The sequence below is a fragment of the Podarcis cretensis genome (genome assembly GCF_951804945.1).
Source record: "Podarcis cretensis genome assembly, chromosome: 13".
NCBI lineage: Eukaryota > Metazoa > Chordata > Lepidosauria > Squamata > Lacertidae > Podarcis > Podarcis cretensis.
Window position 1 is genome coordinate 26,739,148 of NC_137182.1, and position 13,567 is coordinate 26,752,714.

At 45.3% G+C, this 13,567-nt stretch overlaps 1 protein-coding gene and 1 long non-coding RNA gene across 2 annotated transcripts in view; one reads left to right on the forward strand and one right to left on the reverse strand.

Annotated features, from left to right (window-relative positions):
• The window catches only part of LOC307200378, a 557,860-nt gene that overhangs the window by 40,672 nt on the left and 503,621 nt on the right, over positions 1–13,567 (reverse strand). The window lies entirely within an intron of this gene.
• On the forward strand, positions 5,145–12,329 carry LOC307200393 (keratin, type I cytoskeletal 17-like; the record flags this gene model as incomplete). Its single annotated transcript, XM_079948934.1, has 6 exons — positions 5,145–5,318; positions 6,510–6,592; positions 9,084–9,217; positions 9,754–9,989; positions 10,577–10,702; positions 12,001–12,329. The coding sequence occupies 6 exons, from the start codon at positions 5,145–5,147 to the stop codon at positions 12,238–12,240; spliced, it is 993 nt and encodes a 330-aa protein (XP_079805060.1). The 3' UTR covers positions 12,241–12,329.

Sequence of the window (13,567 nt, forward strand, 5' to 3'; positions counted from 1 at the left end):
CACAACCCTTATCTCTATACAGTGGGCCGTGGGCCAGCCACCACATGGAAGCCAGAGGTTTCTACACTTGAATCTCTCCATGCAGGCGAGCAAGAGGCCTTAGGACAGCTGAAGGACATAGCCCAGGCAGGGGAAAGATCTAAAGCAGGGTGTGGTGAAGCAGGGCTGGAGAAGGGTGTGCAGCCTGGGATCAGGCCTAGAAGGCCGCATTTGACCCTCTGGTCTGAAGTTACCCACCCTTGCTATAAACAGACATTTTAAAACTGTGGAATCCTCTCATATCTCAGCCCTGCATTCCTCTAAAGAACCTCCACTTTACCTCCCCTCTGCTAGCACGAGACTTTTCTATTCTGTCATGGAGATTATATAATAGTAGGGCGAGTCTGCCGTGACTGCTTGGGTTGGAGGAATGCCAGTTGGAGGATGCAGATATTTATACTAGGAATGTCTGATACTCTTAAAGGATTACAATCCAGCGCTGTGTGATGCACTCCCGGGGTCACCACAAGTTCTCTTACATCAGATAACCATCACTCTTATTGTGTGCTTCCTGGAGGAATCAGCTTGGTTGCCAATAAGTGCAGAATTAGCTATGAGACGTTCTCATTAGCATCTTGGTCAAAAGCAACGCTCACAAACATACAATGTGGAGATGTTCACGCGTGCAACTAGGATATTCTGCTGGGCTTGGCTGATTGCTTTTTAATATATATATATATAATGGGAAGAATAGCTAAAGGTCCCTGCTCCTGCCAACCTAGCAGTTTGAAAGCACATCAAAGTGCAAGTAGATAAATAGGTACCGCTCTGGCGGGAAGGTAAACGGTGTTTCCGTTCGCTGCTCTGGTTAGCCAGAAGCAGCTTAGTCATGCTGGCCACATGACCTGGAAGCTGTATGCCGGCTCCCTCGGCCAATTAGGTCCAAAGATGAGCGCCACAACCCCAGAGTTGTCCATGACTGGACCTAATGGGCAGGGTTCCCTTTACCTTTACCTACCATGACTGCCACCTCAGCTTGGCAAAGAAAGGTGGGGGAGATCTTGCAGAGAGCACAATTCTTGGGCTTCAGAGCACCTGAGATGAGGTTCATATCTTATGACTGGGCTGCTTTTTCCTCTGTCTCTTTTTTTTGCCCCAAAGCAAGGGCATTGGGTAGCTGGTTGTCCTCTCCAGGACAAATGTACCATCTAGCCATTAGTTGAGGTGGCCCCACATATGGAAACAGCATAGCTTCATTGATGGTGATGCAGGAGAATGTGCTTCCCCGTCCAAATTCTGCACCAGGGACTGTCAAAACCTTCCACCCAGAATCAAGGATGCAAACCACACAATTTGTGTAACACACTCTGATTGTGACATCTAAGTGATTCATGCAATTTTGAATTCTTAAGCACTCCAGAAGAATGTGTGAATGAACAGGAGGAAAGTGTGAATATGTGAATCTAAAAAGGGGTGGGTGGGAGAGAGACAAAGGACAGTGCCAGATGGTTGGTGTTTTCAGGTGTGATTCAGTCACATACTGGTAGGTTCAGGTTGTCCAACTACAGTGGATTGGGTGGTCTTGTACCACAAACACACTTCCTCCAAAGATCAGACTTTTGTGTCAAGGATAAGGAAAGTGACTCGTGGTTCCTGAGGCAGTGAAGCCAGTGAAGACGATGTGATCCACAAACAGAGCCATCTTATTTGTTGGATAATTTCCCTGTGCCTGCTCTTTCTATACTCTGCAGCATATGATCTCAAGCTGGAGATGCATTTGCCACAATGTGGGAAAGGCTGGTCTCAAAGCCCGCCAGAGCTTGTGGTCTTGTGTGCCACAGTGGCCAAATGGATGTTTCTGGAATTCACAGGCCTCCTTCAGTAGGGAGGGAGGGATCTGTCAATTTCAGTTCTCTTGGTTTCTCATTTTTCCGGTCTTAAATTCAGTCCTCCACATTTCTGCAACCATTCATGATTTTTCTAAAACAAAATCCCCATGAACATTCACCAGCATTTTAGTGCAAATTTCTCCGAATGAACACATTTTTCTGTGCAATTTAGCCCAATTTTTGCAAAGCAATTTCCCCTAATGCAGGCATGGCCAAACTTGGCCCTCCAGATGTTTTGGGACTACAATCTCCATCATCCCTGACCACTGGTCCTGTTAGCTAGGGGTGATGGGAGTTGTAGTCCCAAAACACCTGGAAGGCCAAGTTTGACCATGCCTGCCGTTAATGTAACAAATTTTTAATGATATTTTCACAAATATATATGCATTTCTACCCTAGTATATGCATATTTGTGCACACTACTTTGCTGGAGAACTGCATTGCAAAATTCAGAGAAGTGGGAATTTCAAAGGATGGTTGTATTCACATAAAGCTTTGTAAAGCGTGGAATTGTCAGGTTTGCCTTTAAAAGTGAACCCCCCCCCCATCCCTACCTTGAAATAAAAGTTGTACAAGTGTCCTGAAGGAACAGTGTGAGTAAAATCCCATGATGAATAATATTATCTTATGTTTTAAAGAAAACAAGCATTCTGCCTAAGCTGCAATTACAGTAATAGGTCTGCCTCCTTGCCCAGAGGGGCTTTTGAACTGGGTCTTTGAGTCTTTGCTGACTTGCATCTAGGGAGAAGCTGGGATGCTGTTTTCCCGTTGGGGAAATTGAGTTGTTTAGTAGGGCAAGGCAAGGAGATGGGGGAAGAACTGGGCTCTCTCATTTGTATTTCAAGATAGCATGAAATAAGGAACAAGAATTGCAAGGAGAACTGAAGAACTGGTGTGTGGCCTTGAGCAGTGCAACATTCCCCCTCCCACAGAGTTGAGTCTGTTCCCAGAACTGTCTCTCCCTTCCCAGCCACCCACAATCCTATTGGAGAACATTGCTGCTTCCCCTTTTGTCCATCTCATCACATAATCAGGGTGCATTCCCACATAGGGGTGTGGGAGAAATGTAATTCAGTTTGCATCTGAAGACCAACTCACCAGTTCCACACTTTCTGAAACAATACACAAACTGAAACATAGCCATCCTTTGAAATTTACACTTCTCTGAATTTCACACCGAATCCCTCAGCCGAGTGATGCGTATGAAAATGGACACACTGTGGCAAAGCGTGCACATAAATGCATATATCAGTGACAATAATATGCAAAAGTGCATTGTATTGGGCAAAACTGCTTTGCAAAAACCTGCTTATTGGGAGAAATTTGCACTAAAATGCTGATGAATTTTCACGAGGGCTTAAATAATTGTCTTACAATTTGGCATGGAAATGTGGAGAAGTGAATTTGAGATTGGGAAAATGAAAAACTGAAATTAATGTACTTTCTGATCCTTAATGGTAAAGCAAGATATTTTAACGTTTTGGCCTGAGCAAGGTTGGTGGAAGCGCCTTTACTGATTTATCTTCTACACTGCCTTTCACTTGAGAATCACAAGGTAGTTTACTATAGAAAAATAATAAAAACACACAATAACAAACAAAACAATACACCTCCCCCAGTTTAAAAGGTCATATATTATTTAATTAGCCAAAGCCCTGGAAGAAGAGGCATGTTTTTGCCTGGCACCTAAAGATAAGTAATGAAGGTGCCAGGCAAGCCTCCCTGGGGAGAGCATTCCACAAGTGGGGAGCCACTACAGAAAAGGCCCTGTTCTCATGTTCCCACCCTCTGGACCTTCCATTGACAGGGCACACCAAAAGTGTCTCTGACAGGGTCCAGAATGGTTCATATGGGGAGAGATGGGTCCTTGAGGTATTGTGGTCCTGAGCCATTTAAGGCTTTATAGGTCAAAAGCAGCCATTTAAATTGGGCCCAGAAACTGATTGGCAGCTAGTGCAGTTGGGCCAAGATTGGTGTTCTATGCTCAAACCATCTTGTCCTGGTGAGCAACCTGGCTGCTGAATTTTGCACTAGCTGAAGTTTCTGAAACATCTTTAAATGTAGCCCCATGTATAACACACTGCAGTAATATAGCCTAGAGGCTAGCAGAGCATAGACAACAGAAGTTGTCCCTGACCAAATAGGGGCACAACTGTGCCACCAGCTGAAGCTGATGGAAGGCACTTTGAAACAGCCATGCCATGTGAGCCACAACTACCTGACTTTTAGAAAACATCTGAAGGCAGCCCTGTTTAGGGAAGTTTTTTATGTTTGATGTTTTATCGTGTTTTTAATATTCTGTTGGGACCCGCCCAGAGTGACTGGGGAGGCCCGGCCAGATGGGCAGGGTATAAGTAATAAATTATTATTATTATTATTATTATTATTATTATTATTATTATTATTAGTGCTAGCAATGGATCCAGCAGTACCCCCAAGGTAGCGAAATGTCTTTGGCCAGCATTGATTCCGTCTCATAATATGGAAAACAAAAAGGTTCCCCCCCCCAGTTGCTTCAAGGAACTGCCGTTTCCTCTCCTTAAGAAAAACAAGGCAAACTTTTGATGATTCTGTACAACTTTAATAACATCTGGTGTGGTAACCTTGTTTAAAACGAGCAGTTGATGTGTGAAGAAACTGCCTATTTGGTGGGGTATCTGGAGGCAAATTGCCAGTGGGACGAAGGAGAAGCCAGCAGCAAACCTGCGAGAAGAAAAATCAACACTCCTTCCCAGTGGTGACACCCTTAGCAAAAGGTATAAATCGAGACCTGCAGGATAACTGCGACACACTCTGACCGAGTGTCAAACTTTGAGTGTTGGCTTCTGCTTTGGGTTGGATTTCCGAGTCGCTCTCGTTATGAGAAGCAGCGCCATGCACAGTCCAGTAATTGTGGGAAGAAATAGCTCAAGTGTTGGCTCGAATGGGAGGTCCAGGTTTCCCTCTGTCTCTTCCAGCTATCACACCTCTTGTGGGCTCGGTAGTGCCAGAGGCAATTCCTCCCACTTTGAAGGTCGTTCCACCTATGACTATGGAATTGGCCAACGCAACTTTCTGAGCAGCGGTTGTAGTGGTGCATTTATCAGGGGTGGCCATAGGAGGAGAATGAGTACTGGTAGCTGCCCCACTGGTAACCATGGCGGTTATCCTCCATTTGGATATGGGGATGGGATAGCTGAAGTCAGGTCCGATGGAGCCGGCAATGGAGTTGGCGGGACGGGTGGTGATCCCGAAGCTTGCGGCATTGTCTTTTCTTCTACTGATGGAAAGGCGGTCATGCAGGACCTCAATGACCGCTTGGCCAGTTATATAGACCAAGTGCGATGCCTGGAGGCTGAAAATGCTGAGCTTCAGTCCAAGATCAGTGATTTCCATGCCAAGAACAAGTTGGCTGGGGAAGCAAAGGACTACAGCCACTATTACCAGCAGATTGAGGAGCTTCAAAACCAGGTAGGAATGTCATCTCTCAGGAACACTCAAAGCATTCCTGGTGGCCTGGTTTACATGACATGATAAGCCCAACGATGGCTTGCTGGGGTAATGTGGATGTGTGGATGCCTAGAGAGGGACTTGGAGCCTCTTTGCTTCTCCACAGTCATTTGTGGTGCTGTGCTGAGCTAAGCCAAGGATTGTCTTAGCACAGACATATGCAAACTCCGGCCTTCCAGATGTTTGGGACTACAATTCCCATCATCCCTGACCACTGGTCTTGTTAGCTAGGGATGATGAGAATTGTAGTCCCAAACATCCGGAAGGCTGGAGTTTGCCTATGCCTGACTTAGAATGTGGTACAAACAGGGACTTGTGGCTAAGCTCCATCCTCACCAGGGATGGCCAAAGTTCTGTCCATTTCAGTTTCTCTCTGTTGCTCATTTTCCCAGTCTTAATCTCAGTTCTTCACATTTCCATATTGGTTTGTGATTTAAATAAATAAATAAGACGCCCTTGTGAAAACCGAGCAGCATTTTAATGTGAATTTCTCCCAATATACACGTTTGTGTGTGTTATTCTGTCAAATACACACATTTATGTAAAGCAATTTCTCTGAAAATAATGCATTCCAGTATGTTATTTTTAGCAATATATGCATTTCTGTGGACACTTGACCCCACTGTATGCATTTTAATACCCATCACTTGGCTGAAGAACTGCACTGCAAAGTTCAGAGAGCTGCGAATTTTGAAGGACGGCTGTGCTTTGGTTCTTGTGTTGTTTCAGAAAGCGGAAATGAGGTAGGCTTGGCTTAAAAAGGGAACCTAATCAACTTGCTGCCCCATCCCTTGTCCTCACTAACCACAAGCTGTAGGAAAGATTTACAGCTCGTGGTTGGTGAGGACAGTTCTTAACCACGAATACTAGTCCGGATAGAAGGCTAAGCCAAACCATGGCTTAGCCCAGTATGGCATGAGAGCAAAAAGGACTGGGGAGGAACAAAATGGTTGTTAGCGGCTCTGGGGAAGCCCACCCCTTCTTGCTATCCCGGTGAGCCATTGTTTGGCTTACCCCATTGTGCAAAGCAGGTCAGTGTGTGCATTGTAGTTCTTGTGTTGTAGGCAAAGAAAGCCATCTGCCCAAACCAGCTTTTTCATACAGACCAGGAGAAATTAACAAATTCCATTTCTTTCTCCCATCCCACCCCAGATTTTACGTACAACGGTGGAGAACAACAGTATAATTATCAAGATTGACAACAATCACCTGAACGTTGAAGACATGAAGCACAAGTGAGTTACGCATCGCTCTGAACGTCTCTTGCCTTTTGAGCCTGAAATCTTTGTGTCACTATTAAATTCATATTTGCAGAAAACTTGGATTAGGTTGGGGAAGATGGCTGGAATGGGTGCATAAACAGGGGAGGTGTGCAGATGTCTCTAAGACTGTAGACATCACACTAATTTATGTACTTCTGTGCACACTTTACCCAGTCACAGGCCTTTTTGTACAACGTCCTTGGTTGGAGAACTGTCCTGCAAAATTAAGACAAGTGTGACTTTTGATGGATGGCTATGTTTTGGTTCATGTATTGCTTCTGAACGTGCAAATCTTGAAGGGCCACTGTGTTCCAATCCCTGTCTTGTTTTAGAAAGTGCCGATGGTGCAAGCTCGCTTTAAATGAGCAATGAGTTAATCTTCTCTCCCATCCCTGTTCTGGAGAGGGGTTTTTATTTGGATTGGGGCAGCGGCAGAAAGACGTGAACTCCCTCTCCTTCTCCACCCCCATCCCAAGGCTGCTCAGGTTCACCCACCACCACACTGCTATTTATTTAATAAGAAATCATGTAAATTCAATTAATGCAATTAGAGTTGCATTTAGTTTGGCCCTTGCTAAACAAGAGACCCAGGCCTGCTAACTTTGTCAGTAGCCACGGTTCTTTTGCAATGTCTCATTTAATTTAATTTGATGTTCAGAAACTCAGAGGAGGAGCACTAGCTGGGACAGAACATAAGGATCCCAAATTGCTTTTATTGTTCAAATCATACTAAAGCCAGCCTTTAGTCATTTCCGTTTATGGCAAACACCTACCAATTTTAGCGTGCCACGAATGAATCAGGGCTGGGCTTATCATGAAATGCATAAAGCTAATTTGTTTATTCTAGGATGGGAATCATTTTCCAGTAATAATAATTATTATTTTATTTATACCCTGCCCATCTGACTGTGTTGCCCCAGCCACTCTGGGCGGCTTCCAGTATATACAGAAACATAATAAAACATCAAACATTAAAAACCTTCCTATACAGGGCTGCCTTCAGATGTCTTCTTTTTTAAAAAAATTCTTTTTACTAATTTTCACTTAAGTAACCAAAAAGAAAAACAAATAAACAGTTGCAACCATTACATAAATCCCCCAAAACACGAAAAGAAAATTAAATAAATATCTAAGCATAACATAAAAATACCAACCATTTCCCATTACAATTCTTTGTCTTCTTATTAGATGTCTTCTAAAGGCTGTTATAGTTACTTCTTGCCGTCTGATGGGAGAGCGTTCCACAGGGTGGGCGCCACTACCAAGAAGGCCTTCTTCCTGGTTCCCTGTAACCTCACTTCTTGCAGTGAGGGAACCACCAAAAGGCCCTCGGAGTGGGACCTCAGTGTCTGGGCTGAGTGATGGGGGTGGAGATGCTCTTTCAGGTATACAGGGTCGAGGCTGTTTAGGGAGTTAAAGGTCAGCACGAACACTTTCAATTGTGCTCAGAATCTAGTTTCTCCCATGCTCTGCACACAGGCTTCTCATGGGCCACTGGTGGGCCACTGTGAGAACAGGATGCTGGACTTAGATGGGCCACTGGCCTGATCCAGCAAGGGCTCTTATGTTCTTACTTTGTCTCATTAAACCTATCATTCCAGCATAAAGCAGTGGAGCGTTTCTGTGGGTTTACCTGAAGTACTTCTGTCAGGTGCACAGATTCTGAAGGCGTGTAAAAACAACACCCCCAGCTTGCTAAGAAGGCCTAGCTAACCCCATCTCTCATAATTTTCCACCAGAAGACATATGAGTTTTTATTCAGCCGGGTCTTGTGTCAAATTGTCATTTTATTGGCCTTACTTTGGTGTTTTATTGTGTTTTCATAATATTTTATTATCTGTGTTGTTATTGTTGTTAGCCCCCTTGAGCATTGTTTGGTGGAAATGCAAGATACAAATAACAAATAAGAAACCAACACATTAAAAAAATTTTTACTGTTCCCCCTGATGTCTAGTTGGGACGCGGGTGGCTAGGGCTTGCCGATCAGAAGGTCAGCGGTTCAAATCCCCGCAATGGGGTGAGCTCCCATTGCTTGGTCCCTGCTCCTGCCAACCTAGCAGTTTGAAAGCATGTCAAAGTGCAAGTAGATAAATAGGTATCGCTCCTGCGGGAAGGTAAATGGCGTTTCCATGTGCTGCTCTGGTTCGCCAGAAGCTGCTTAGTCATGCTGGCCACATGACCTGGAAGCTGTCTGTGGAGAAACGCCGCCTATAGATCGAGATGAGCGCCGCAATCCCAGAGTTGTCCGCGACTGGACCTAATGGTCAGGGGTACCTTTACCTGATGTCTAGCCTCTGATTCAGTTGTTGCATTTGAGCACGATCATACTCAGTAGTGTTAAAATGGGGAAAATCTCTTGAGTTTAATTTTTAGCGGTTGCACTGGCCCTGCAGAAATAAGCATGGTTACTAAAGAAATAGAGTGCAGCTAAGTCTCAGAGCCCTTCCCTTTTTTGTCAACTTAGGCTTGATACTGAGTGTGGCCTTTGTGAGAACGTGGAGGCTGACATTAATGGCTTATACCCCGTTTTGGATCAACTGGCCAGCTTTAAGACTGACATGGAAGCTGAACTGAAGTCACTGCAAGAAGAACTGTCTGGTATCAAAAAGAACCATGAAGAGGTACATGGTTGGCTCACCAAAATATGAGCCCCTCATTTTCATAAAAACAACACATGCATGAATTGCGTACTTTATGCAAAAAATTGGCACAAGCCACTTTTTGACACAAAGTGCCCCCAAACAGATTACATTCATGATTTCAAACACACACACATATTCAAAGAGGATTGGTCAAATTCATAGAGGAGAGGGCTATCAATGGTAACTAGCCATAAGGTCTATTCTCTTTCTCCATGTAGTAAGTTATGCTTCTGAATACCAGTTGCTGGAAACTGCAGGAGAGGAGAATTCTCTTGTGCTCTGGTCCAGTCATCTGATTGGCCACTGTGAGAACAGGATGCTGGACTAGATGGACCAACATCAGGCTTATTGTCCCTTGTATATTTGATATTTTTTTATGATCTGTGATATTGTGTATGTTGACGCTGGTCTGTGACCGTATTAATAAATTCATTCATTCATTCATTCAACATCAGGCTCTTCTTATGTCGTTCCACAGGAAAGGTTGAACAGTTGATGCTGTGTGCAGCCAGCCCTTTTATAATACGACAGCAAAGGCATGGTTCTCATCAAAGTTCTCTTTGCAGGAATTAATCTCTTTGCAAAAACTTTGTTCAAGTGATGTCAACCTGGAAATCAGTGCCTGCCCCAGTCCAGATCTGAAGAAAATCCTGGAGGAGATAAGATGCAAGTACGAAGAGACGATCGACTCAAACCGCAAGGAGGTTGCAGATTGGTATGAAGGCAAGGTAAATGAATCCGGCCCCTGTAAAGAAGCAAAACTTTAAAAGAAGAAGCCTGATGGGAAAAGGGCAGGGGCTGCAGGAGTCTCCAGGATGATGCTGGTGGTACGATGCTCTGCGTTGTTTTGTTATTCACTACTTTTACACCCACGCCTTCCCCCAAAGACCATGTGTGGTTCCTCCCACGTCCTCCATTGCATCCTCACAACAAGCCTGTGAGGTAGGTTAGGCTGGGAGATGGTGACTGATTCAAGGTAAGCCAGCAAACTTCATGACCTTGCATGGAGATTGGAACTCAGGTCTTGCCACTGCTCTTCCCTTTGGCTAATGAAAGAAGCAGGAAGAATGCCATGCAGCAGTATATCCAAAAGTTCAATGTTATTCAGGTTGCAATAACCAGAGCCTAAAAAAAAAGAGGGGGGGGGAATCAAAGCATATACAATCCTGGCTCAGCATCTCTAAAATAGAAAAGAATGTGCTCTTTCCTTTCCTTTTGTTCTGCCAAAGCCAATGTTCCACCCCCCACCCCCTGCATACCAATTAGTACATAAAACCTCTGAAAATGCTGATGTTTCAGTCAATCTGTGTTTCAGCTGGAGGAAGTGAACCAGGAAATCTGCACCACTAGCAAGGAAGCTGAGGATGGCAACCATAAGGCCATTGATCTGAAACGTCAGCTGCAGGCCTTAGAGATTGATCTCCAAGCCCAGTGCAATCTGGTAAGGAGAGAGAGCGTGGGATGCATCTTATTGCTCTATCCTTTTTGCAGCTCAAAGCAACTCACATGGTGGAGTCACGGTGGGTTTCCATCCTGGGACTAATCAGGTCCACAAATCCCTTAGTTTCAATCATGCCATGCCATGCCATGGGGTCCTCTCCAGACATTCAGTGGGGACAGATGCTTGAGTGCACAAGGGGAGAGCGCTCAACTTAGGTCCAGTAGTGGTTGGTGGGGTAGGATGAAGCAGAGTGCCATTGGAACACTGTTGTAATCATTAATACATAAAATAATTACAGTGGTACCTTGGGTTACAGACGCTTCAGGTTACAGATGCTTCAGGTTACAGACTCCGCTAACTCAGAAATAGTACCTCGGGTTAAGAACTTTGCTTCAGGATGAGAACAGAAATCACGCAGCGCCGGCGCGACAGCAGGGGGAGGCCCCATTAGCTAAAGTGGTACCTCAGGTTAAGAACAGTTTCAGGTTAAGAATGGACCTCCAGAACGAATTAAGTTCTTAACCTGAGGTACCACTGTATCTCAATGATCGAACTAGGATACAAGGTTTCAGACAGTTCCTAATCTACCCTAGGTTGTTCATGGCTTTGTAGATTAATGGAAGAGACTTTGAACCAGGCTTGAAACTAGATGAGGCTTCAGCAAAGGTGTCACATGACAAAGGCCAGTCCAGTCAAAGGCGACTATGGGGTTGTGCCATTCATCTCGCTTTTCAGGCCGAAAGAGCTGGCGTTTGTCCACAGACAGCTTTCTGGGTCATGTGGCCAGGATGATCAAACCACTTCTGGTGCAATGGAGCACTGTGATGGAAACCAGAGAGCATGGAAACGCTGTTTACCTTCCCACCGCAGTGGTACCTATTTATCTAGTTGCACTGGTGTGCTTTTGAACTGCTAGGTTGGCAGGAGCTTAGACAGAGCAATAGGAGCTCACCCCGTCACAGGGGTTTGAACCGCCAACCTTCTGATTGGCAAGCCCAAGAGGCTCAGTGGTTTAGACCACAGTGCCACCCGCACCCCCCCACATGTTGTAGGCCACTTTGAGCATCATTGACAATCTGTTCCTCAGCAACTGGCATTCAGAGGAATAGCACCCTGATCCCGGGGCTAGTATACAGACATCATGGTTAGTAGCCATTGATAGGCGTGTTTGATTTATGCTCACCTATGTACTTTCTCTCTGGTTTCTGCGTAGCTTCTGGTTCCAAAAGCTTTTCGTTCATGCCCACACATTTAAGGCACTTAGGATGCTGCCTCTTGTTCCCTCCTCACCCCTTTAGAGAGACACACTGCAAGTTTCCTTGGCTGAAGGAGAACAACGCTACAATGCTCAGCTAGCCAAAATACAGGATCGCATCTCCTGCATGGAGCAGCAGCTGGCAGAGCTGCGCTTGGAAATGGAGGGCCAGGACCGGGAATACAAAGAGCTCCTGGACGTTAAGAAGAAGTTGGAGCAAGAGATCCAGACATACCGCAGCCTGCTAGAAAATGTGCCAGGCGAAGCACATGCCGCACCATGAAAGAACAGCCTAATTTCTTATTCCCTACCATTTCCGTTGCATGACTAAATTGGGACTAAGGTTAATTTCCAGCAAAGGCCAACTATGTTGAAATAGTAAAGGTAAAGGTACCCCTGCCCGTACGGGCCAGTCTTGACAGACTCTGGGGTTGTGCGCCCATCTCACTTAAGAGGCCGGGGGCCAGCGCTGTCCAGAGACACTTCCGGGTCACGTGGCCAGCGTGACATCGCTGCTCTGGCCAGAGCCAGAGCCAGAGCCAGAGCCGCACACGGAAACGCCGTTTACCTTCCCGCTGGTAAGCGGTCCCTATTTATCTACTTGCACCCGGAGGTGCTTTCGAACTGCTAGGTTGGCATGCATCTTAATTCTTGGTTTCAGTTTTTAATGGCTTCTGGCCATTTCTACTTCTGAATAAGGCTGAGCTGAAAGAGGGGGAGATTTTTGCAAACATGGAAAAACTCGTTTTGGTAACCTGCAGGGGACTGCAGTGAAAGGGGGAGAAAGCGTTCAGGAAGCATTGCTCTGTGTCAGCCTTCTGTTGAAGTGATCATCTTTCTGCATTTTTTTTGCTTCTGGCACCTATTCTGCTAATCCACACAACTTGCTTATTTTACTGTTTACTCAACCCACTTGTTTCTAATAAAGGCTAATAAAGGTTTGCAGGTTGCAACTGAACCTGAACAGCAGCTTCGTCAATTCTGACTGTGTGATGGTGACAGTCATATGAGAAACCACATTTAAGAGGCATCACAAAATGACAGGTTGCGTTCACCCTACACTTTGGATGTCCCCCATAAAACTGCCTTAGACAAGACTAGTTCCAACGTGTCATTCTCATGAATAACAAACCATTACGGTTAATGATAATAATACAGATGGTCTTTGAGAAGGACAACAGGTGCAGATGAGTTAGGCCTCACTTCTCTGCTGTCATCTGCCAGGCAGGTTCTTGGCGAGTTTCTATCAACTACCAAGTCAACACTAAACCCATCACCATCCCAGCTTCTTTCTATGCCATGGTACTTCCAAACAGACCTGCTGTGCACCAGGTAGACCCACCTGCAGGCATGGCTTCCAAGTCCCCTTCACTATCTAACAGGCAGCTGATGGCCTTGAGACCCCAGCAACCACATTCAACCCCACCTCTGAGCTGAGTCTACACAGCAGTGTAGAACTGTCACAGTTCTGGAGGTCATGCATTCAGTGGTGTAGTGTGGAGGGGGGCAGCCATGGCGATGGTCCGGGACACATTTTAGGGGTGCAATTTGGGTGGGATGCAAGTTTGCAAAATTTAAGTTTTAAAAGGCCACAAGAATAGAAAACTGCC